This window comes from Peromyscus californicus, unplaced genomic scaffold (assembly GCF_007827085.1).
Source record: "Peromyscus californicus insignis strain IS unplaced genomic scaffold, ASM782708v3 Scaffold_6__1_contigs__length_162567912, whole genome shotgun sequence".
NCBI lineage: Eukaryota > Metazoa > Chordata > Mammalia > Rodentia > Cricetidae > Peromyscus > Peromyscus californicus.
In genome coordinates this window covers 73,838,822-73,861,376 of record NW_026294584.1, presented here as the reverse complement: position 1 = coordinate 73,861,376, position 22,555 = coordinate 73,838,822, and the positions used below count along the sequence as shown (strand labels likewise).

At 41.3% G+C, this 22,555-nt stretch overlaps 1 protein-coding gene across 9 annotated transcripts in view; it reads left to right on the top strand.

Moving 5' to 3' along the window:
• The window catches only part of Pde1c (phosphodiesterase 1C), a 621,274-nt gene that overhangs the window by 464,317 nt on the left and 134,402 nt on the right, over nt 1-22,555 (top strand). For 8 of the 9 annotated variants that reach the window (XM_052720608.1, XM_052720605.1, XM_052720604.1 and 5 more), the window contains one exon: nt 20,192-20,260. In XM_052720608.1, coding sequence (XP_052576568.1) covers nt 20,192-20,260 — 69 coding nt within the window. Of the gene's footprint in view, nt 1-72; nt 6,819-20,191; nt 20,261-22,555 lie in introns of those variants that run through there. The other variant, XM_052720609.1, reaches the window with a different exon arrangement.

The following is a 22,555-nucleotide window of genomic DNA, read 5'->3' as shown; positions in this document are numbered from 1 at the left end:
TCCGGAGGCCTGAGGGTGGAGGGGAGGGAAGGCAGCATTGACGCCTTTCTTTTTCTCTTTTCTTTCTTTCAGATCCTGAAGAGTAGAAAAGACCTCACATAGACTGAGGCTGCCAGTGTCTCGTGCCATTTTAGCTGAGCTTCTTCATTCTTCTTCCACAAAGACCCCTATGTGGGAAGGCGTACAGCTTTCAAAACCACATCCCACATTTGGCCTTCCCTCACGCTGTCTCCTCCCAGGGCCTCTAGGGGTTGGCTTGTGGTCTTAGAATTATGGGGGATTTTTTGCTCCCTGATCACACAAACCCCATTTGAGGTTTGTTTTGTTTTGGCCCCACCCCCAAAGCAGCAATCAAACACGAAAGACCATTTTACGATAATTTGGCTTTCACAGCACCTGTCAAGCCTGGTGAAAACCCGACGTCCTGGACGTGCTGAATGAGGCCTGGAAAAGCCCCTCACACAGTGACTGCCATTTTGTTTTTGTTAGTGCTGTTAACTTAGGATGTTGTCCTGCATACTGGCTCATGATGGTGGCTACAGCCAGGCTGGCCTTCATCACAGCTAAAATGAAATGCCAATCTCTGGTTCTTTTTTTCCAGTTGATAACGTTCACTTTGTCCAGTTTATTTTAAGGTTTAAAATTTGTTCTTATGTTTTTTTTTCCATTTGTATAATATGAAATTGTTTGTCTTTTAAGAGGAGATTATCTTATAGGAATATGTATTTGATGCTTAATTTATTATCTGTAAATTCATGAATATAAACCTTAATGTGTTAGCTGATGACCACACTGTCAGTGGGTTCCCCAGTATTTTCACTGGGTACCTTTCATCACGAAGAGGTCACTGAAATGTTAACCACTTCCTGGTCCTCTTCTTTTGTGTATCTGTAAGTTGATTTCATTACTTTATAAGCTTTTTAGAAAGGGAAGTGATAAGGGACACAGAATCAGAGAGATATGTCAGATAATAATTTTCATTTTAGTGAGATTTTAACACCATGAAGGAGTTGATTAATAGCACAAATAGAAAATAAGGATAATAGATATGGCAGAGAAAGGGAATAAAAATAGATTATCCTGTAGCCAAACAAAACGGAATTCAGTGGAGCGCAAGGAAAATGTGATTTTTCTCTCCCACGGTGTGATTTGGACATGAATGTTTTTTTATTATGTAGTTTTAGGTGTCTTCTGAAAGGAAAACATGTCATATAGAATAAATGACAGGAAGAAAGTGAGCTAGGTAATGGGCTTGAATGAATTCTGTAGGTTTCATTTCTAAATTAAAAGTATAGAGACAGATATTTTAAAGTATCTGTATTGCAGAAAGAAGTTTTTGGTATTTCTTTAGCAGCTAAAGAAGACTGTATGTGGTCCTTATGACCTCTTGGCTCATAGAAACAGGTTTCAGCAGGAAGATGTGAAGAAAGCTGTTGCCTGGAACACACAGTACCTGATGCTGACACAACTTTTCTCTGTTTGTTCTACATTTGGCCTCATCATAACACCAACACTTCTCCATTGCTCTGCCTGCTTTCCTCACAGCACATCATGAGATTTCATATTTAAATGGCTTGGGAACATAAAGGATCAAGTGTGTGAATAGAACAAGCCATGTAATATGTAATTATTGCAATATGGGGCAGTTGGATAGGCTTCGATATCAGGGAGACAGTGAGGAAGAGTGAGAAGGGAATGCTAGGGAAGTGCTGAGGGTGGCTGCTGAGGAAAATGGTCAGGGATGACTGGGGCTGGCTATGAGGACTGGTGGGGTCGATGCTGTCATAAGGCGGCAGCAGCTCAGTATTATGGGCTATATTTGTACCGTCTAAGAATGGAGATTTTGGGTTTTAAACATTGGCGTCTAACTTAGATGCTTATACTGTACCAGTCAAACAAAATGTGCTTATGAGCTGCATGCATTCCAGGGGTCATCAGATTGCAAACTGTGTTCTTGAAGGTAGAATGATTATATATGTCAGTTAAACACCATCAAGTGTATGCCAGTTTATGTCGTTGGAATATGGGCCTTTTACCTCACATCTATCCTGTATTTTTTGCATGTGAAGCACTTGGGCAGTTGATACTGATGCCCACTGCTTCATTTTTTTAATCTAGAAAACAACACTAAACAATATTGGAAAAAGAAATAGGAATATAGCCATGTTTTTCTAGAACCAATGAAGATAGAAATGTTTTAAATTTGATGTTAGCCATTGATCAGTTGAAAAGGACTGGGAGGAGAGCTTCATGCCGTTATACTTTGTTTAGAACACTCAGGTGGTACAAAAGCTCTGCTAACATAGTCTTACTTTTTAATTTCTCAAGTGTTAAGACACATTGAATAAAAACACAGAGTCATTTGTTTAAAAACATGCAAAACACATTACTGTGCTCTGAACTGATCCTAGAGCTGATAACACACTAGAATAGTTATTCCAGGTCAGAATTCAGAGGAAGAAATACTAATTACAAAGCTGTAGCATGTTTTTTGTGGGTTTTACTTTTTTTGAAATGGCTTCTTTCGAGTTTAGCATCAACATCCCACCGGCATTATCCCACTGCCCCCATCACTCATCTTGCTCTGGCTTATGCACACAGCACAGCCTTGCATACCAGAGTTGCAATGAGAAACTGTGGACAAAGCAGTGGCCTCATGCTCATTAGTATTATAACAAACCACAAGCCTTTCCTGTTCCTGGGTGTAACATGATAACCGGAGCCAACACTTCAGCTGCATCTTCACATCACCAAACAAGCCTATATCCAAGCTGTGCCACTGTGGAAGGCTGATCTTGGGGGAGAGTAACTGATCCTTGCAGAATTCAGTATTTTATTTCTTACTCATAGCTGCCTTCCCTAGTCTGTGAGTCCTAATAGCTTATGGCAGCAGTTAAAAGATGCATTTTTAAACCGTTAATGCATTTTCTTCCACAGGCCATTTTGTTCTTGGGGTTTTTAAAAACTATGAAAACCATCTGAGAAGATTCTACACACTAATACCCTTAACCACTAAAATCATGCTAAATACCAAAGCCAAAGACAACCTAGTGTTATGGATTCATCTCATGTGCAGAATCTCAGACATTCTGTTTTCCACCTCCAGAAAGTATAAAAAGGGGAAGGAAATGATACTATTATCATAAAATGAGAGAGAGAGAGAGAGAGAGAGAGAGAGAGAGAGAGAGAGAGAGAGAGAGAGAGAGTAAAGAGGGGGAGACTATTTTGTGCTTCATATTACAGGAGCTGGGAGCTTGAACTCTCTCTTATCTCATAGGTCATTTTTCCATAGATAGACATAGATGGAGTAGGTAGGTAGATGGATGATTAGAAAGCTAATGTATATTTTCTTCCCTTTCTTTGTTAATGTCAAAGTAGAGATTTTGATAATGACAAACATTTTGTAATGTTCTCCCACTGAGGGTGAGGAAACCAATTAATAAAAAAGCAGAAAATCCTCTCTTGTAATGAGACAGAGAAGATTCCAGGATTGGAGGTCTGAGTGTAGCATCATTTTCCAAGTAAAAGAGGTCAGAGGAGTTCCTTTTCTCCCAGTCAGGCACTTCATGCTAACTTTGAGATCCTGCCCCCTCGCTGCATGACTTACAATCCTGGTCTGTCACAGTGCCTGGCACCCAGCCAACACTCAGGAAGCATGAGCAGAACTGTCAGCTGGGATTATACCATCCCCTTTCAGTGCAAAGTTCCAATTTCCTTCACCATGTGCTCAGTATCTTCGTCATCCACATGGCTGCATTCAGGAGACTTGCCTTGCATTCTGGGTAAAAGCAGACATATACTCTAGTTACACTAATATACCTAGTTATCACAAGGGAGAGGAAACATCAGACTATTTGGGGAAATTGTTAAAGCCAGCAAGTACATGAAAATAGATTAAAATAGTTTCTGTGGCCTTTAAATTTGAGAAGGAACAAAAATAAATAAGTAAAATCAATGAAATGAAGTTCTTCTGAGAATGATGAACCGAGGATGATGGCACTGACCTACCTGAAACACTCATGACTCTGCTTAGAACCCAGGCTGAAACTTGGACTTTCTTGGAGCAAATAGGAAATACTATCCATTCAGCATGAGAAACCACTGCACAGTCTACTCTGCCCGCATGGTGGGCACAGCGCCGAGCTGCAGTGGAGCCGAGTGCTACAGAACATAATGTTTCAATAATGGTGTTATATTGGTTCTTATTCTTGAACAAATGAGAAATTATACTTGTAATTCATCAACAGCAATCCGTGATTAAAGGCCTCATTATCACTGAGGAAAGTGAGCATAACGAGAAGCCAGTAATGGACAGCAACAAATGCTCCTGTGAAACCAGGAGACTCATTACCCTGTGTCCAAGCAGAGACACTGGGAGGCACAGAGGTGGCACTGGAGTCTGGATGTAACCAGGGCCATCTACAGATTTGGCGAGATTGTTAACAAGCATGAGTCTAGTGAGGTTAGAAAATGGGAGGTTCTCGTTGGACATTTGTAAGTGGAAGATGTTCTCCTGGAGAACACCAGTGATGAGCAAGAACTGCTACCTATAAGAACTTGTTTTCACAGGAAGCAGTGGTGAGGGGCAGTGGGAGACCTGGACTGAAAAGTTCATGGTCAGCTTTAAAGATTAAGTCCGAATTATATTCTTATATCATCCCCCCTTCCCATTTTCATTTAAAATACTGGCACCTATATTAGAGATGAATTACCATTATTTCTGGTTTTTGTTCAAGTGAAAGCGGGTTAATACTGGCAATAGCAGGATTCCTTGATACACTTGTTCTGGAACTAAGTGGCCATTGCAGAGCCAGAGCAGTGGGAATGGTAGGACCTCTCAGCTCACCCAGGGCACACTTGCCCAGTTTCTCCTGGGGACTCCTGGGTGATTGTTGGCTGTAACAGTTCCGTCAGTGTCACTATGGGATGTCTTTCCTGGAGTGGTCAGCTTCGGCCATTGCCTCTGAGACTCCCACATGCGTTCTTCACAGGAGCTGATGTCTATGCTTGCAAAGCACTCACGGGCAAGTTCACGAGAGCTCTGGGACTGAAATGGCTTTTAAACAAGTGCTCAGGAAGCACAGCCTTGCTTACCTTTGCTCCCCTTGTGTGCTCTATCCTAGGGAGGGGGCTTTGCATACTGCTACTCTTGTCTTCAAAGAGGTATATGTGTGATAGGTGTGATGGTAATCACAGGTTAATACATACAGCTTTACAGTGAAAATCTACAGCCATACATATCATCCGGTGATGGACTCTAGAAACGGACTGTAGAGAATGACTTTCCTTCCCCGCCCCTTGCTTCTATGATATTTTATAAATTTTATATGCTGTAAAATTTTGAAATATTTTTGCTATTTTCATTTGTAGATCGTGGCTAGGGTTTTATCAGCTCTTGTGCACCCTGTACAGCGACACACACCCCGCCCTGCATCACTTTTGAAGTATCCTCTCCCTGCTTCATGCCCTCCCCTTGGTGGTTCCTTTCTTGTCTCTCATTTTCTGTCATTTCCTAAGTCTCTTTAGTTGTTTCTGCCCACATAAGCCATTCTACTTGCAGTATCATTAGAGCACACAGAAACACCAAATAATGGGGGGTGGGGGGTGAGGCACATTTCCAGTGTAATCTGAGTGAGGAAGTGTTCTGTGTTAAAAGCAAGGTAGGGGTCGGTAGGTGAGGAGTAAGGGGTAGATTGGTGAAGAGAAGCAAGGAAAGGGGAGTTTAAATGGAGGAAAGGATTCAAAACAAGGTGAAGCACTTCTAGGGTGATACAATGTCATTGTCTTCCTTGACTGTGGGACAATTCTTTTTTTTTTTTTTTTTTTTTTTCTGTCACAGGGTTTTTTCCCTCTGGGTGTGAAGTTCTTACCATGAGTCTGTAGACTTATTCCTTGTAGGGAGCTGCCCTGGTCCTGGCTGTGTGGGAATGGAAAGTGAAGACCCTAAGCCTTAGACTTTGCTGCTGTTCAGATCCAGAGAGCTAGGTTTGTGGGGAGTGCTTGAAACAGTATCGAGAACACTTAGCAGAACTCTGAAGAAGGTGGTCAGCCAGTCTTCCAGACTTTTCCCCAGCTCATAGTTGTTGGGGGAAGTTAAGAAACCTATGGTTGCCAGATGGTGGTGGTGCATGCCTTTAATCCCAGCACTTGGGAGGCAGAGCCAGGTGAGTCTCTGTGAGTTCAAGGCCAGCCTGGTCTACAGAGTGAGATCCAGGAGAAGCACCAAAACTACACAGAGAAACTCTGTCTTAAAAAACAAAACATAAAACAAAACAAAACAAATAAACAAGCAAAAAAAGAAAGAAAGAAAGAAAGAAACCTATGGTTGTATACTGCAGATGTCTTTCCAAAAAGAAGACAGGGAAGAAAATGGCTTGTCTTTACTTTGTGGCACAGTATCATGTACCTCCCTGATGTGAGTGAGTCTCAGGCAGACATAATGCAGGTTTAAACTTGCATTTCTGTATCACAGAGCATGGGGAGGACCATCCACTCTAAGAAAGAGCATTCTGTTCCCTATGGTGCTGCTGCTTCCCGCTCAAAGTTGTTCACACACTGTAGCATCACACCTCCAAATGCAAAATCAAAGCATGGGATTCATGTAAAACAGAGAGTGCCAAACTGCTGTTAAGAACATTACAAATCTCTTTATTGTAAATCTTTATTGCACAGAGAGCTTGGTAATTCTTCATGTCTAATTCCCTCTAGCATCTAGTAATAAATAAGTAATTGTATGTTCTTCTAATTGTCAAATAAAAACATGACTTAACCTCTTCATTGGAATTTGAGCAAATAAAAAGGCTGCTTTTTTCTTGTAATTGTTGGTTGTTGTGGTCCACATTTTATGCCAGATTTGGGGCTGCTAGAACACGCTCTCCCCTCCATCACTCGAGTTCTCCTGAATCCTGGGCAGAGCTCAAGTGGCAGCTACTTTTACTGCTCAGTGGTGGGTATTCACAGAGCATGACTGTGTTCGTGTAGTTGTTGTGGGCTGAAGGTTGCGTTAAATGGATTATCAGAAGCTAAGGTTCTTGGAGTTAGGCCGGCTTCCAAGTTATTTTTCACTGAGTACAATATTCCTGGGTACCAACTTTCAAATTCCTTGAAAATGTTTTCCTGCTCTTCAGAATAGACTAGCATTAGTCTGGTCATCATTCTTGTCTTTGAGAACAGAAGCCATTTACTAAAATAAGATCTGTACCCAGCTGCTAACTTCAAAGTGGCCACAAAGAGGCACCCCCTTGTGGTGATGAAGTGTACCACACAATTACTACTCAGTGTAGTTCTGCATATTATTCTTGCACAATAACTCTGTTGGATTACTACACGCCTTCTAAATTATAGCCTTTAGTGATGCACTTCTGCCCTGTGGGATTTGCTTGTTTTATAATAAAATTGCTGTTACTGGATCATTGATAAGGACTTAAAGTCACTTGTACTACACCAGCCCACAATTAATCACTGTTGGTATTCCACTGTTTCCTTAAGGTCTTTGTGCATATTTACACAGTTAAGGCCATACAGTGTACTTAAGTAATCATTACGGCTCATTCATATAATATTGGCATGTAAGCATTTTCCTGTTTTTTAACCTCCTCATTAATATAATTTCAGTGCAAGCATAATACATTTCATCTTGCAGTTCTAGTGCAGTTTACTTAACTTCCTCTCTCCTATTGATCAATGAAGTTAGATATTTTTATTTTAGCATCTTAATTTTAAATAACAAAAATGAATCTGTTCATATATTAGGTTTTGTCACACTTTGGAATATCTTCACTGGACAATTTGCTAAATGTACAGTTATAGGGTCAAAGGTTGTTAAATATTCTGGGCATGTCTAATGTCAGAGCATATTCAAATGTTAAAGAGCTATATTTCAATAGCATAAAATGCTGATGTGTGAAAAGCTTTTATTTTTGGTTCTTTGTGGTGAGCAGACAATCAAGTCTCACCAGAGCAAACAGAACTGATGGTATACTGTGGGGAGAGTCCACTTAACACTGCAGGTATGAGCTCTGGGTATTTATACCTAGAGGACAACCCCTTGAGATCTTCCAAACTAGGAGGAAAACCTGGTGCCCTTCCTTTTAGGATATAAAACGACATGAGTGATCATTTGTCTGAGATATCAGCCTGCTACCATAGACAGATTGGAACACAAACGTGGCAGCAAATATACTAAGCACTAGTGACCAGAAAGTTATGACTATCTTAAGGGCAGGCATTTATAAAACACTAAAACAAATTGATTTAAAATGCCTACTATGTCAACATCCTTTCCCACCATGGCCTTTCCATACCCACGCTGCCCTGTGGCATCTGGTTGTATTTATAACAATACTGCTATTATCAGACTGTTCATAATGATGATATTTGAACTCACAGGGCTCTGAAATCATTCTTTTTACAGCAGGCTTGTACTTGGCCATGCTACCCTATTTTGTAGAATGGAAATGAGTTGTTTGAGTTAAGTCATGAATCACTTGGGTTTCTCACTAACCTCAGGCTGTCCTTCATTAGGTGTGTGTGTTCACCTTGTGGGTGGCAGCCTTGGCTGTCACCTCCATCTCTGCCCCTTTCCCAGTCTCTTGAATAATTGGATTCATTGCTTTTTGGCTGAACTAGCCAAGGACATTAATTTGAAATATCTGAGAGCCATTTGTTTGTCAAAAGACACCAGTCACATAAGCTACCCTGGTGACATTTCTGCCCTGAGCTGACTGATTATATTGTTTACTTTCTAAACATTCATTGTAGATCAAGAACAGTTTAATTCCTGCCTTTGAAGTTCCCATTTCCCGAAGATGACATATTTCCATTGCATATGTGCATTGCATTATTACACACACACACACACACACACACACACACACACACACACACACACACAAATTCCTTTAGAATAAAAGTCAAGTGGTAATGAACACTGCTACACCTCAGTGTTTACAAAGCACTCTTACATGACTATCAAAATTGTGTCCTGAAATTGATGTTTTTAAAGCGTAATAGTTGAGGAAAATGAAGTAAAGTTTGTGTCAATATACTTGCTTATTCTTTGGTATATCTTACCCACTTATGAAATAGTTGAGAATTCTAAAGTTTCATAAATTGAATACACTCTTTAAATTAAAAAAGCAGATTAAAGGCTGGGAAGATGGATGGCACAGTTGGTAAAGTACTCACCCTGAGAACATAATGACATGAGCTTGATTTCCAAAACCCACATTAAAGAAAAGCTGGGTGGTATGGTACATGTTTTAACCCCAGCACTTGAGAGGTGAAGATAGGTGGAGCTCTGGAACTTGCTGGTCAGCCAGCCTAGCCTACTGTTTCAGTCTTCTATTGGTGTGAAGAGACACCACGACCAAGGAAACTCTTAGAAAAGAAAGCATTTAATCTGGGTCTTATTATTCCTGAGGGCAGTAGAGTCCATGACCATCATGGCAGGAAGCAGACAGACATGGCGCTGGAGCCATAGCTGAGAGTTTTATATGCTGATACATATACAAACAGCAAGCAGAGAGAGAGATACCAGGTCTGGCACGGGCTTTTGAAGCCTCAAAACTCACTCCCAGTGACACACTTCCTCTAACAAGGCCACATCTACTCCAAAAAGACCATAGCTCCTAATCCTTCCCCAACAGTTCAACTAACCAGGGGACCAAACATCCAAATATATGAGATTATGGGAACGATTATTATTCAAACCACCATACCTACTCAATGAATTCCACACCATTGAGATACTCTGTTCTAAAGCCAAGGTAGACAGTACTGAGGAATAACAACCAAGGCTGTTTTCTGGCCTCCACACATACATACATGTATATAAAGAGAGGGTCAGAGGCAGGGAAAAAAGAAAAATCAGATTAAAAGTGGAGGCATAAAGTAAAACTAATAGCCCAGGAAATTGTAGCAAAGAACATCCCCAGTTCCCAACAATAAGTCATAATTCTGAGTTTCTTGGGAACCTAAATATATATGGGCAGGAATCACTTAAAATTCCATGTCATCTGTGAGGTCAAAGCACATTGGTGGCTCAGAAGGAACATGGCTCCCCTTACAGCTCAAAACAGTATATGCACTGAGTATTTGCTCTCAAAGTGCCAGGCCCAGCACAGCCAGCCGAAATTGCATTCCTGCTTAAAGGGCTGTCTTAGTTAGGGTTTTGGTTATTTTTGTTTTTGTTTTTTGTTTATCTTTTATTGCTGTGAAGAGACACCATGATCACGGCATCTCTTACAAATAAAAACATGTAATTGAAGTGGCTCTCTTACGGTTTCAGTGTTTCTGTCCATTATCATCAGGATGGGGAGCATGGTGGCATGCAGACAGATGTGGTGCTGGAGCGGAGAGTCCTACATCTTGACTCAGAGGCAACAGGAAGTTAACTAATGATCACACTGAGGGAACCTTGAGAAAAGACCTCAAAGCTTGCCCCCACAGTGACACACTTCCTTTAATAAGGCTATACCCACTCCAATAAGGCCACACCTCCTAATAGTGCCATTTCTTATGAGATTATGAGGGTCAGCTACATTCAAACTGCCACAAGGGCTCAGATTTCTGCATATAGCCCTATGATCCTAAGTCTCGCCAAGGTTGACAGAGTGAATACGGAGTCCCTGATGGAGCAACAACAGGGAATGAAACATTCAAATCTATGAACCTATGGGGCCATCCTCATTTAAACTGTAACATTTCATCCCCTGGGCCCCACAGGCTTGTAGTCATATCAGAAAACAAAATGCATTTAGTCCAACTTCAAAAGTCCCCCATCTTTCACAGTCTCAAGACTATTTAAAAGTCCAAAGTCTAAAGCCTCATGTCAAAGGACTTTGATCTCCCTCTCCTTCCAGCTCTGTTGACTACAACACAATTCTCTTTCTTGGACTGCTTTCCACTTCCTGTTTGAAGCTCTCAGCAGACACCCCACAGCCCTGGCATCTTCAACATCTTGGGGTCTCCAACACAATCAAATCTTCACTTTCACAGCTTTAAGCAATGGCCTCTCCAAGAGTCCCTGCAAGAGACTTCCTGCCACAAGCCTGGCCTCAGTCAGTTGCTTTCCTTAACTGCAGAGGAAGATTCTACAAACTCTTTACTCTGCTACCCTTGACTCTAATGTCAGAACCATAGGGCTGAAAGATGCTAAGTTCTGTCTGCTTGGGGTGGAACTTCCCCAATCCATGTATTACATTTGTATAAACTTTGATTTGGGGACACTTCCCTTTGTTGTATAAGCTTTCCTTTAATTATAAATTGGAAGCTTAGCTTAGAGGGATTTTGCCCTGAGAGCATCAGGCTTTCTTTAAATTTCTCGTCTCTTTGAGCACAAGACTTATCTCCAACATTAAATCTTCTGGTGTTCTTTTACTCCTCAAACTGTGCGTTTTATATTGCCTCTTGCCCTGTTTGCTCTTTTTCATTGTAGACCTGCATAAGCGTGATCACTAATAACCATAAGACATAGTGAATAATAGACTTGTCTTGAAATCTCCTCTGCTAAGGAACTTAATCCAAAAGTCTTCAATTTAGCACCCAGATCTTGAAAACAAGGGTGGAAAACAGCTACATTCTTTGGCAAAATATTGTAAGAATGGTTTCTAGTCCAGTTACTAATATTGTTCCCCTATGCAACCTCTTGAGCTGAGCCTCCACAATCCACATTGCTGTCAGCACTACTGTCTTCCAAGCTTCTACTTAGGATGGCCCATTAAGTCACGCTTACAGCATTCAACTGCTTTCCAAATCACAAGTCCCAAAGTCTTACACATTCAAAAACCATAATGTGGTCAGTCCTCTTATATGGTTGGGTCCTGGCCTTCACCTTCCTCTTCCTGCTGTGTGGGGTCTGTTATTGTCACTGTGGATGTGAGGGTTCTTGCTAAGCCTTGTCTAGGGTTTGCTGCCCTGGTTCAAGGACTACACAGCATGTCTGACCATGCCCAGGGATATTTGCTGCTTGTCAGGAGCTGCCAGTAACCTTAGTGGGAGAGAGGTAGCCTCTGAAAAGAGGCCATGATAGAAGGTCAGGCTCTCCAGAGGGAAGGTATCTAGACAATGGGCTGAACAAGTTTTCAGTTCCTGGTTTCTCCAGCTGCTGCCATCAGGCAGAGTCTGGGGGAGAGGTGAGATGTCCAGAGCTGGGCAAAATGAGCCATAACCTGGGACTGTTCCATCACATAATATAATGGGGGAGAGAATACCTATCATATGCTAACAAATAAAACCATCAGTACCATGAATAGATTATATTATTTGAGTTGTTGCCTTAAATGATCCCATAGTGCCCCTCAAATATAACAGGTCATTGTCAAAACTGTTGGCTACCCTCCACAACCTGATGGTAAGACCCTATTGCTGAAGACAACACATACTTACATCATAGAAAATGGAGAAATTGAGCTGATAATCAACTGGAAGTCTTACCTCTACTGACTGCCACTCATAGTGATGGAAGGTGCTATACAAAATAGACAAAACCACATACTGGTATTTTAATTCTACAGCTACAGGGGGAGGTTTTGTGTAAGCAAGCAGTTTAACAGAAGCTAAGGTAAGCAGGTAGCTGAAGGGGGAGGTTTGCACAAGTAGGCAATTTAATAGAAGCTAAGATAAGTTAGCTGAGGCATTTTGACCGTGGGTTTCTAGAAGAGAGCTGGGCAATTTCCCATGGGATTCTCCATCAAGAAGGTCAAATTCTAGTTAAACCTGAAGTGGCCTTAGCAAGAGTAAAAGATGAAGGAATCTGTGCACTGTCTTGCCCTGCCATGCCTGCAAGGTATGCCCACTGGTGCAATGGTGGCATGAATGTTATGGGAGTAACCAGACACTTTTCAAATTGGATTTAAGGCTCACTCCATGAGATGGAACAAGTACCTGACATTTTCAATAAAGCTAAGGATCTGAAACTAGATAGGACATGAGCCCTAGGGGATAAAAACCTAACTACTATTAGTCTGCTAAATTCACGTAACAGTAAAACAACTGTTCACTGTATTATTCAACCCTCATCAGAGAAGCATCTTGAAGTAGATGGCAATTAACACAGAGACCCACAACTGGACAATGCACAGAGTGAGAGACTTTGGAGCACTCAGTCCTAAATGAGATGTCTTTATCACATCTCCCTCCCCTTAAGGGATCAAGGTAGAACAGGAGGTAGAAAGATTGTAAAAATCCAGAGATGTTAGATGACCTCAAAGAAACAATGTTTTCTAGACAGAACAGGTCTGATGTACATTTGAACTCACAGAGACAAAACACTATGCCCACAAGACTTGTACAAACTCAAGCCAGACAAAAATCTCAGCATGGAAAAGCAGAAGCTAAGAAGCTACTGGAAAAGGAAAAATCAGTTTTCTTCAGTAGAATGGCAAAGGGGTATGTTAACCACTCTCTAGGACAAGCCTCATGTTCAGAGTAGTTAACCATCACTAATTCGACTGCATACTTTTTGGGCTTTTCCCCTTTTAAAAAGAGAGCAAGAGACAGGAAGAGAGGAAGGGAGGAAAGAAGAGAGAGAGAGAGAGAGAGAGAGAGAGAGAGAGAGAGAGAGAGAGAGAGAGAGAGAGGGGAGAGAGAACATGATATTGGATGTGTGAGGATCTTGGGGAAGTTGGGGTGTGGAAGGAAAAGAGCAAACAGTCCCCAGCATCTAAAATCTATCTCTGTTTATATCTTACCAGAATAGTCTAGGATAGGAAAAACTCACTGTTCATCCTCACATTTCCAGTTCTGGGTTCCTGCTTCCTCTGATACTAATCATTTAGTAGAGCATCCTGTTATCTTTACCTGGACTGTGATGGTGAAATTTTGTCCATTAGCACAAATTTTAGTCACCCCAGTTCTCTAAATATGACTTTACTAATAGCATGAATATGGTGGTTTGAATGAGAATTGGCCATTGGACAAGTGGCCCATTTGTTTAAATATGCACTCCTCAGTTCATGAAACTGATTAGGAAGGATTAAAAATTATGGCCTTGTGGAGAGTGTGCATCACTGTGGGGTGGGCTTTGAGGTTTTTAAATTAATTTTTTTATTTTTACATCCCAACCACATTTTCCTCTCCCTCCTCTCTTCCCATTCCTCCTACCTCTCCTCCACCACCACCCCTCAATCCACTCCTTCTCTGTTTCTGTTCAGAAAGGGACAGGCATCCCATGGATATCAACAAAGCATGGCATATCAAGTTGTGGTAAGACTAAGCACCTCCCCTTGTATTAAGTCTGGGCAAGGCAACCCAATATGAGGAATAGGTTCCCAAGAGCCAGCTAAAGCATTAGGGAGATGCTGCTCCCACTGTTAGGAGTCCCACATGTAGACCAAGCTGCACAACTGTCACATATAAGTAGAGGGCCTAGGTCGGTCCCATGCAGGCTATCTAGTTGCTGGTTCAGACTCTGTGAGTTCCTACAAACCAGGTTAGTTGTTTCTGTGGGTTTTCTTGTGATGCTCTTGACCCCTCTGGCTCCTATAATTTTTCCTTCCTCTCTTTAGCAGGATTCCCAGAGCTTGACCTAGTGGTTTGGCTGTGGGTCTCTGCATCTGTTTCTATCAGTTACTGGATGAAGGCTCTCTGATGACAGTTGGGGTAGTCACCAATCTGATCACAGGAGATGGCCAGTTCAGGCTACATGTTCACTATTGCTAGGAGTCTTAACTTGGGTCATCCTTGTAGATTCCTGGGAGTTTCCCTTGCATCAGGTTTCTACCCAACTCAGAAATGCCCCCCTTTCCAGTCATCTCTTTTAGTACTCTCCCCCCCTCCATCCATCCCTAGAGTTCCCATCCCAATCCACCCTCAGTTCACCCAGGAGATCTCTTCTATTTCCCCTTCTCAGGGAGATCCATGTGTTACCATCCTTGGGCCATCCTTGTTACCTAGCCTCTCTGGTTCTGTGGATTGTAGCATGATTATCCTTACTTTACAGCTGATATCTACTTATGAATGAATACATACCATGTTTATCTTTTCTGGGTCTGGGTTACCTCACTCTATGGTATTTTTCTAGTTCCATCCATTTGCCTTCAAATTTCCTAATATCGTTGTTTTTAACAGCTGAGTAATATTCCATTGGGTAAATCTACCATATTTTCTTTATCAATTCTTCGGTTGAGGGGCATCTAGGTTATTTCCAGGTTCTGGCTATTACAAACAAAGCTTCTATACACATAGTTAAGCAAGTGTCCTTGTAATATGATTGAGCATCCTTTGAGTGTATGCCAAAGAGTGGTATCTCTGGGTCTTGAGGTAGATTGATTCCAAATTTTCTGAGAAACTGCCCTATTGATTTCCAAAGTGGCTATATAAGTTTGCACTCCCACCAGCGATGGAGGAGTGCTCCCCTTGCTCCACATCCTCTCCAGCGTAAACTGTCATTTGTGTTTTTGATCTTAGTCATTCTGACAGGTGTAAGATAGAATCTCAGATTTGTTGTGATTTGCATTTTCCTGATGGCTAAGAATGTTGAACATTTCTTGAAGTGTTTCTCTGCCATTTGAGATTCTTCTGTTGAGAATTCTCTGTTTAGGTCAATACCTCATTTTAAAAATTGGATTATTTGTGTTTTTTCTGATGACTAGTTTCTTAAGTTCATTATATATTTTAGAAATCAAGCCTCTGTCAGATGTAGGGTAGGTGAAGATCTTTTCCCATTCTGCAGGCTGCTGTTTTGTCCTATTGACAGTGTCCTTTGCCTTACAGAAGCGTTTCAGTTTCATGAGGTCCCATTTATTAATTGTCCATCTTAGTGTCTGGTGTTCGATTCAGAAGTTGTCTCCTGTGCCAGTGCATTCAGGGCTATTTCCCATTTTCTCCTCTATCAGGTTCAATATAACTGGATTCATATTGAGATCTTTTATCCACTTGAACTTAAGTTTTATGCAGGATGATAGATATGAATCTATTTGCATTCTTCTTTTTTTACTTTCTCTTTATTTATTCTCTGTGTCTATAAATCATGTATCTTGATCCCATTCATTTCCCCATCCCTTCACATCCAACCTCTGCCCCTGTACTCTCCCCTCCCAAATAAAACAAAATTTAAAAGAAATTTTGTTTTAAGAAAAGGAAGGGGGTTTATTAAAAAAAATCTCATCATGAAAGCTGCAATGTGACATAGTGAGTCACTCAATAAACCCTTTTGTCCATGTATCTTTACTTGCAAGTGTTCATTGCAAAGAGTCATTGGTCTGGTTTGAGGTCTCTGTTTTCTGCTACACTGTTGATGCTGGTCCCTCACTAAGCCTCTTCTTGGATATCCTGTTGTTGTCCTGTATTGTGGAGATCCTGCAGCTTTGGGTCTGCAGGACCAGCCTCTTCACATGCTCCAGCAGATCATAGATGGAGTGGTTGTTGGGGTGGTCCAAGTCATAACCCTGTTTCTGGGCCTGGGCAGCTGTAGGGTTGGTCCGCCTAACAGTTCTCCTCTGTCCTCACTACCAGGGTGAGGTCTCCAGCATTGCCCTGGCTAATTCACCTCTTATAGAAATGAGCAAGGGTTGGGGCCAGTTTTCCTGTTTTAACACCCTCAAGGTTGGCTTTCCTGTACCTACATTATTAAGGCTACTCTACTGTGTTCCCCAGGCAAGCTACAGGGGCCACTCTCCTGAGTGCTGCAGCTGGTAAGGGGGAGAGGCAGCTCTCTCATCTGTTGCAGGTAGAGAGGGGTAAGGGGTAGGAGGTGGGGCAATCTCTCACCCTCCCAAACTGCCACATGACAGACAAGTAGTGGGGCCAGCTCTCCCATGCTTATAATTTCGGGGCTGGTTCACTCATACCTCTGCCAACAGATTGGCTCTATTGTGTTATCTAGGTGAGCTGCAGGGCCTACTCTCCCAAGTGTTGCAGCTGGTTGGGGGGACAGGGACAGCTCTCCTGCTCTTGTGACCTTAGGGCCAGTTCTCACATCTGTCACAGGCATTGATAGGTGTGGTGGAGGGCAACTGTCCCCTACCTATGCTGGTTTAGTCTATTTGGTGTTCTGTAAGGTTTTGCACCTTTATAGGTTTGTCCTTCTTTAGGTTGGGAATTTTTTCTATGATTTTGTTGAATATATTTTCTGGACCCTTGAGCAGAGATTCTTTTCCTTCTTCTGTTCTTATTATTCTTAGATTTGGTCTTTTCATAGTGTTCCAGATTTCCTGAGTGTTTTGTGTTAGGAATGTTTTAGATTTAACATTTTCTTTGACTGATGAATCTATTTCCTTTATCGTATTTTCAACACCTTAGAGTCCCTCTTCCATCTCTTGTATTCTGTTGGTGCTTATATCTGTAGTTCCTGTTCACTTACCCAGATTTTTCGTTTCCAGAATTCTCTCAGTTTGTGTTTTCTTTATTGCTTCTGTTTCCGTTTTCAGGTCTTGAACAGTTTCCTTTACCTTTTTGTTTATTCTTGGCTTTCTTGGCTATATTTAATGGATTTATTCATTTCCTCCAATTTTTGGTTTGTTTGTCTTTTCCTCAATTTCTTTAAGAAACTTTTTCATTTCCTCTTTAAGGACCTCAATCATCTTCATAAAGTTATTTTTAAGGTTGTTTGCTTATGTTTCAGTGGTGCTAGGATATTCAGGTCTTGCTGTTGTAGGATAGCTGGGCTCTGGTGATGACATATTACCCTTTCTGTTATTGTTTTCTTACATTGGTATGTAGGCATCTGGGTTTGGGATGATTAAAAGTCTAGGTGTTGATTCCCATGTTTGTCTTTGTTGGATGAGTCTTTGTTTCTTGGTTTCTGTTTTCTGTCTGGTCTTCTGGCCTAAGTGGCCAAAGGTTCTGGTGCTTGGCGAGTCTTCAGGCCCAGTGGGGTGTTTCCACTGGGGTTTTGGGGGCCTTGAGTCCCTTGATCTATTCTGGCCTCTGGTAAAGCCAAAGTCTTCTTGTGTCTCTAGATCTGGCCTGGCCTCCAATAAAGCCTGAGTCTTCCTCTGGGTTACCTAGGACCAGCCTTGCCTCAAGTGGAGCTACTTGGGCTATTCTTCTGACTAGTGTGGACTGTATGTGTGCCTATGGCATCTGTTCTTCCAATTGATGTTGACTGTGTCTGGGGCTATAAAGTTTACCAGAGTTCTGGAGAAGGGCTGGCCATGGGGAGGATGATGAGCTGGGAGGGGTTGGGCAGTGGTATGGGTCTTGAGGGAGTATAATCCAGGGGTGGCCACAGTCCAGCTGATAGGCAGGTGACTCACCTGCTTGTCCACTGGTGAGGGCCACAGCAGAGCAGTGGGATGACTCTGGAGTTGGGGGCAGAGCCCAGCAGTGGTGCTGAGATGGGAAGGGGCTGACCACAGGACAGGAGGGTCATCCTCAGGTTGTAGCTTGCGTGGTCTGCACCTCAGTGACAGAAGTCCTCTGGGGTTAGGAGCAAGGCCCATCAGCAGCAGACCAGGGACTAGCTGGGATGGTGTGGCTTTGGGGAGAGCTGGGGGAGGGAGGCAGAATCTAGGGAGAGATACAGTTCCACTGGCAGGTGAGTCACCCACCTATTCTGACTTGTGTGGTCTTAGCCTGCTTGGCAGAAGTCTTCTGGGGTTAGAGGGAGGGCCCAGCCGAGCGGCTTTGATCTTTTTTTTTTTTTTTTTTTTTTTGGTTTTTCGAGACAGGGTTTCTCTGTGTAGCTTTGCGCCTTTTCCTGGGACTCACTTGGTAGCCCAGGCTGGCCTCGAACTCACAGAGATCCACCTGGCTCTGCCTCCCGAGTGCTAGGATTAAAGGCGTGCGCCACCACCGACCGGCGGCTTTGATCTTTTAAAAGACTGGTGCCATTTCCATTGTTCTCTCTCTCTGCCTCCTACTTGTGAATCAAGATGTGAACTCTCAGTTATTCCTGCTCCCATGGCTTTGCTCCACCATTGTGGACTCTAATGCTCTGAAACTGTAAGCCAAATTAAATGTATTTTTTTCTAAGTTGCCTTAGTCAAGGTGTTTTGTCACAGCAGTAGAAAAGTAATTAAGATATTGGGCAGTTGCAGGAACTCATAAAAGAAATAACATTGGCTTATGTATATTCTTAGCCTAATTTTTTTCCGGCCACACATGATGGCACATGCCTATAATACAATACTCAGGAGACTAAGACAGAAAAACACTAAGGTCAAGACCAACGTGAGTTACACAGTGAAACACTCTATCATTCACCCAATGAGAATTCTCTTTTCATTTCTACCAGCCCATTGAAGGGATTATCATATGGGTTGCTGCTGGATTATGGCTTCCATGCCTCTTTCTCCTCAATATGGATGACAAAATAAAGTAACAAGAAATCTGAGCAGAAAATATTTATAACTATATAATATATATGCACATATATGTCTATATCACTTTATATATTTATATATAAATATAGGTGTATAAATGGATAGGTGTGTGTACATGTGTAAGAGGTATACATGTCAGAAATGTGTCCTTTTACTGAACAATTCTGTCTCCCTTTATTTTATCCCTTTGGTTTGCTTTTTCTTTTCTTTTTTCCCCACCTTATCCTGGAGGCTGCCTCTTCATCTCTTCATTATGCACTCAACTGTTTATATGAAGAAAGATAATCACTTTCCTACTGAGAGTTAGTCACCATCTTCTGGATGCTCCAGGACCCCACTACCATAGCCTAAGTGTTGTTCCTCAGTTTCTGAATGCTCTAACACACCTTGACTTGCCAGAACACTTGGATATAGTTGTTACTTCACTCATTTCCAGGTAAAGATCTGAGACCCAGACAGATCCCATTCATGACTTAAGATCTGACAGCAGGGAAAGGCTATAACTGAAACAGCTCAAAAGCCTTGATTCCTCAGTTCCGAATTCTAAACTTTCAATTTCCCAACTGGTAAATCCCACACTACAAACATATTATAACTACCTGGGGTTTTAAAAAATGGTAGGCTCCACTTTAGAACACTGAAAGTGGCATCTCTGGAAACAACACATTTAGGAAGATTCCCTACTAATACTGAGGTGGTCTGCCCAAACATGGGTATCCAGCATGCCAAGCTACTATCCAGAGGTATGGAGTATAATTCTACAAAGGCACAAGCTGAACTTCTGGCTTTCCTGTACCATAGACTCCACAGTGCCCTGTAACCTTGACCTGCCATCTTCTCCATGTTATCTTCAGACCCCGATGAATATTGCCAGTCCAAGCTGACCCACAATTATACTTTTCTTATCTTCTTTTTCCTCTTTATAGGTACAAAGAAGCGTTCTCATGACTCACCCGCTCCAAGCACTAGTTCCACAAGTCGCCTTACCTTGCCAGGTAGGTAAATGGCATTGCTCTATTATCTCAATGACCACGGACAACAGAAAGAACTAGTATTTCAAGAGTTGGGAGCAGCAGCTATAGTAGAGCCCCGTCCAAGTCCACCATTTCAGGGAGCTTTGTGTCTGTTGCCTTCACTTGTGAGTTTGTTCCAGATATGACCATTTGTTTCCTAGCAATGGACCTGTGCTCTTTCTTGGGCAGCCTGTGAAGTATCCACTTCTGAGAGGCAGGAAGTGCAGGGAAAAATGAATGGGCAGAGAGAGACAGATAGATGATAGACAGATAGACACACAGACAGACTTGGATTCAAACCCCAGGCTTGTCGTGTTAACTTTGCAACCTCATCTATGCTCCTTTATCTTGGATTAGAAATGACACCTCTAACCCTAGTACCCTCTGTCACAGTGTCATAGCTAACAGCAGGCACAGTTAAGGTCCACTCTTGTAAATATAGAAATGTATGTGAGCCAGATCCCTTCTAGCATCTCCTAGGAAAATATTCACCCATGGTGATCAGCTGTAAGTGCAAGGGAAGACAAACATCTGCTAGTCTCACCAAGTTCATGCATAGCTTTACACTCGTATTACAATTTTAACCATAGTGGGACTTGTTTTGAGGAAGAGACATTATAAAAGGTAAACATGGTCAGTGTAAACTCTTATGTAATGATAAGAAAGACTCCAGGAACAAAAAAAATTCTGTTTATTACTAATGTTACCCATTACTCAATAACTAAGATTCCCATCTTCTCCTAGGTCTTAATACACATCTTTTCTTGAATTCAATTTGTATCTTATATAGAATTTTGTTTTTTCTCTTTTGAAATTTACTGTTATATTAAAGGGCTTTTCTACATGTTAGTAAATTAAACAATATCTTGGCATTTAGCTAATATGTCTATGATTATGTCAGTTTACTTACATGTTTAATGACAACTTTACATTTGTGCAGTTTGCATATTATTATTATAATCATGTTACATTATTGTCCATAAATATTTGGTTTCTAAGTATGGAGTGAGTGAGATTTCTAGGATAGAAATTCTTAGTTAAGAATATATAGATATTTAGGTTCTTGTCAAGATATACTTTGGTGATATTGATTTTTATTTCTTATTATAATTATTTCATTAATGTGTACATTTCACTATTTTTGTCAATGCTAAATATTATATTTTATAGTTTACCATTTTGATGAGAAAATTGACATTTCATCCACATTTTATTTGTTTTCATCATCTTACAAATACCACTTTACTAATATGAACTTATCTTTTAGATTTCTGCTTTGGGGAATTGCTATATTTCATCCATTATGAGAAGCATATTGTCTTGTATTTTAATCCCTCTGAAATTAGGCTGTTTTTAAGAAAAATTATTATTCCTTTGCACTAGGTTTCTACATTGTCCTGCTCAGTACCCCCAATTCCAGTCATCTTTCCCAGTACTCTCTCCTTCCACCTCCACCCCCTGCCTAGCCTGATCCAGTTTGTAATCCATGGTGTGTAAATATTAAATTAACATTTTTCTTGCTTGTAGGTACAATATTACCTCACTTCACAATTAGTGGTGTGCTAGACAGATGAAACATAATCGACATTGACTTGCTATTCCAGTTTATGTTCTATAGATTCAGTCATTGTCTGCTAAGGAGCCTTGAATTTTCTTGCTTCTGTGACTGCATGAAGCTAATTTTCCTTGGCGCATTTCTCGTTGCAGCTCTCTCTAAACCATCCGCTTAGAATTAATATTGCATTGTAATGAGTCTTTCTATGTCCCGCCAGCCAGCTCCCAAGTAACAACATGGAGACTTATTATTAATTATGAAAGCCCAGCCTATAGCTTAGGCTTGTTCTTAACTAGCTCTTATAACTTAAAAAAATCCATATTTTTAATCTACATTCTACCACTTGGCTTTTTACGTTTCTTTCATTCTGTGCCCTTGACTTGTTCTGTATCTCACTGGCATTTCCTCTGCATGCCAGCTCCTCTCTTTACCCAGAAGTTCTGCCTATTTTCTCAGCCTAGCTATTGGGCATTTAGTTCTTTATTAAACCAACCACAGTAACATATCTTTATGTAGCATAATCAAATGTCTCACAACATTTTCCCCTTTTTGTCTAAGTAAAAAGGAAGGTTTTTAACTCTGACATAGTAAAACTATATACAATAAGAACAATTATCAGGTAAGAATTACATTTAAAATGTCCAGTTTACCTGTATTTGGCAAATTCAGAGAAAATATTCCATTATCTATCCTATGTTGGTGAATTAAAAGTTTTATACCTA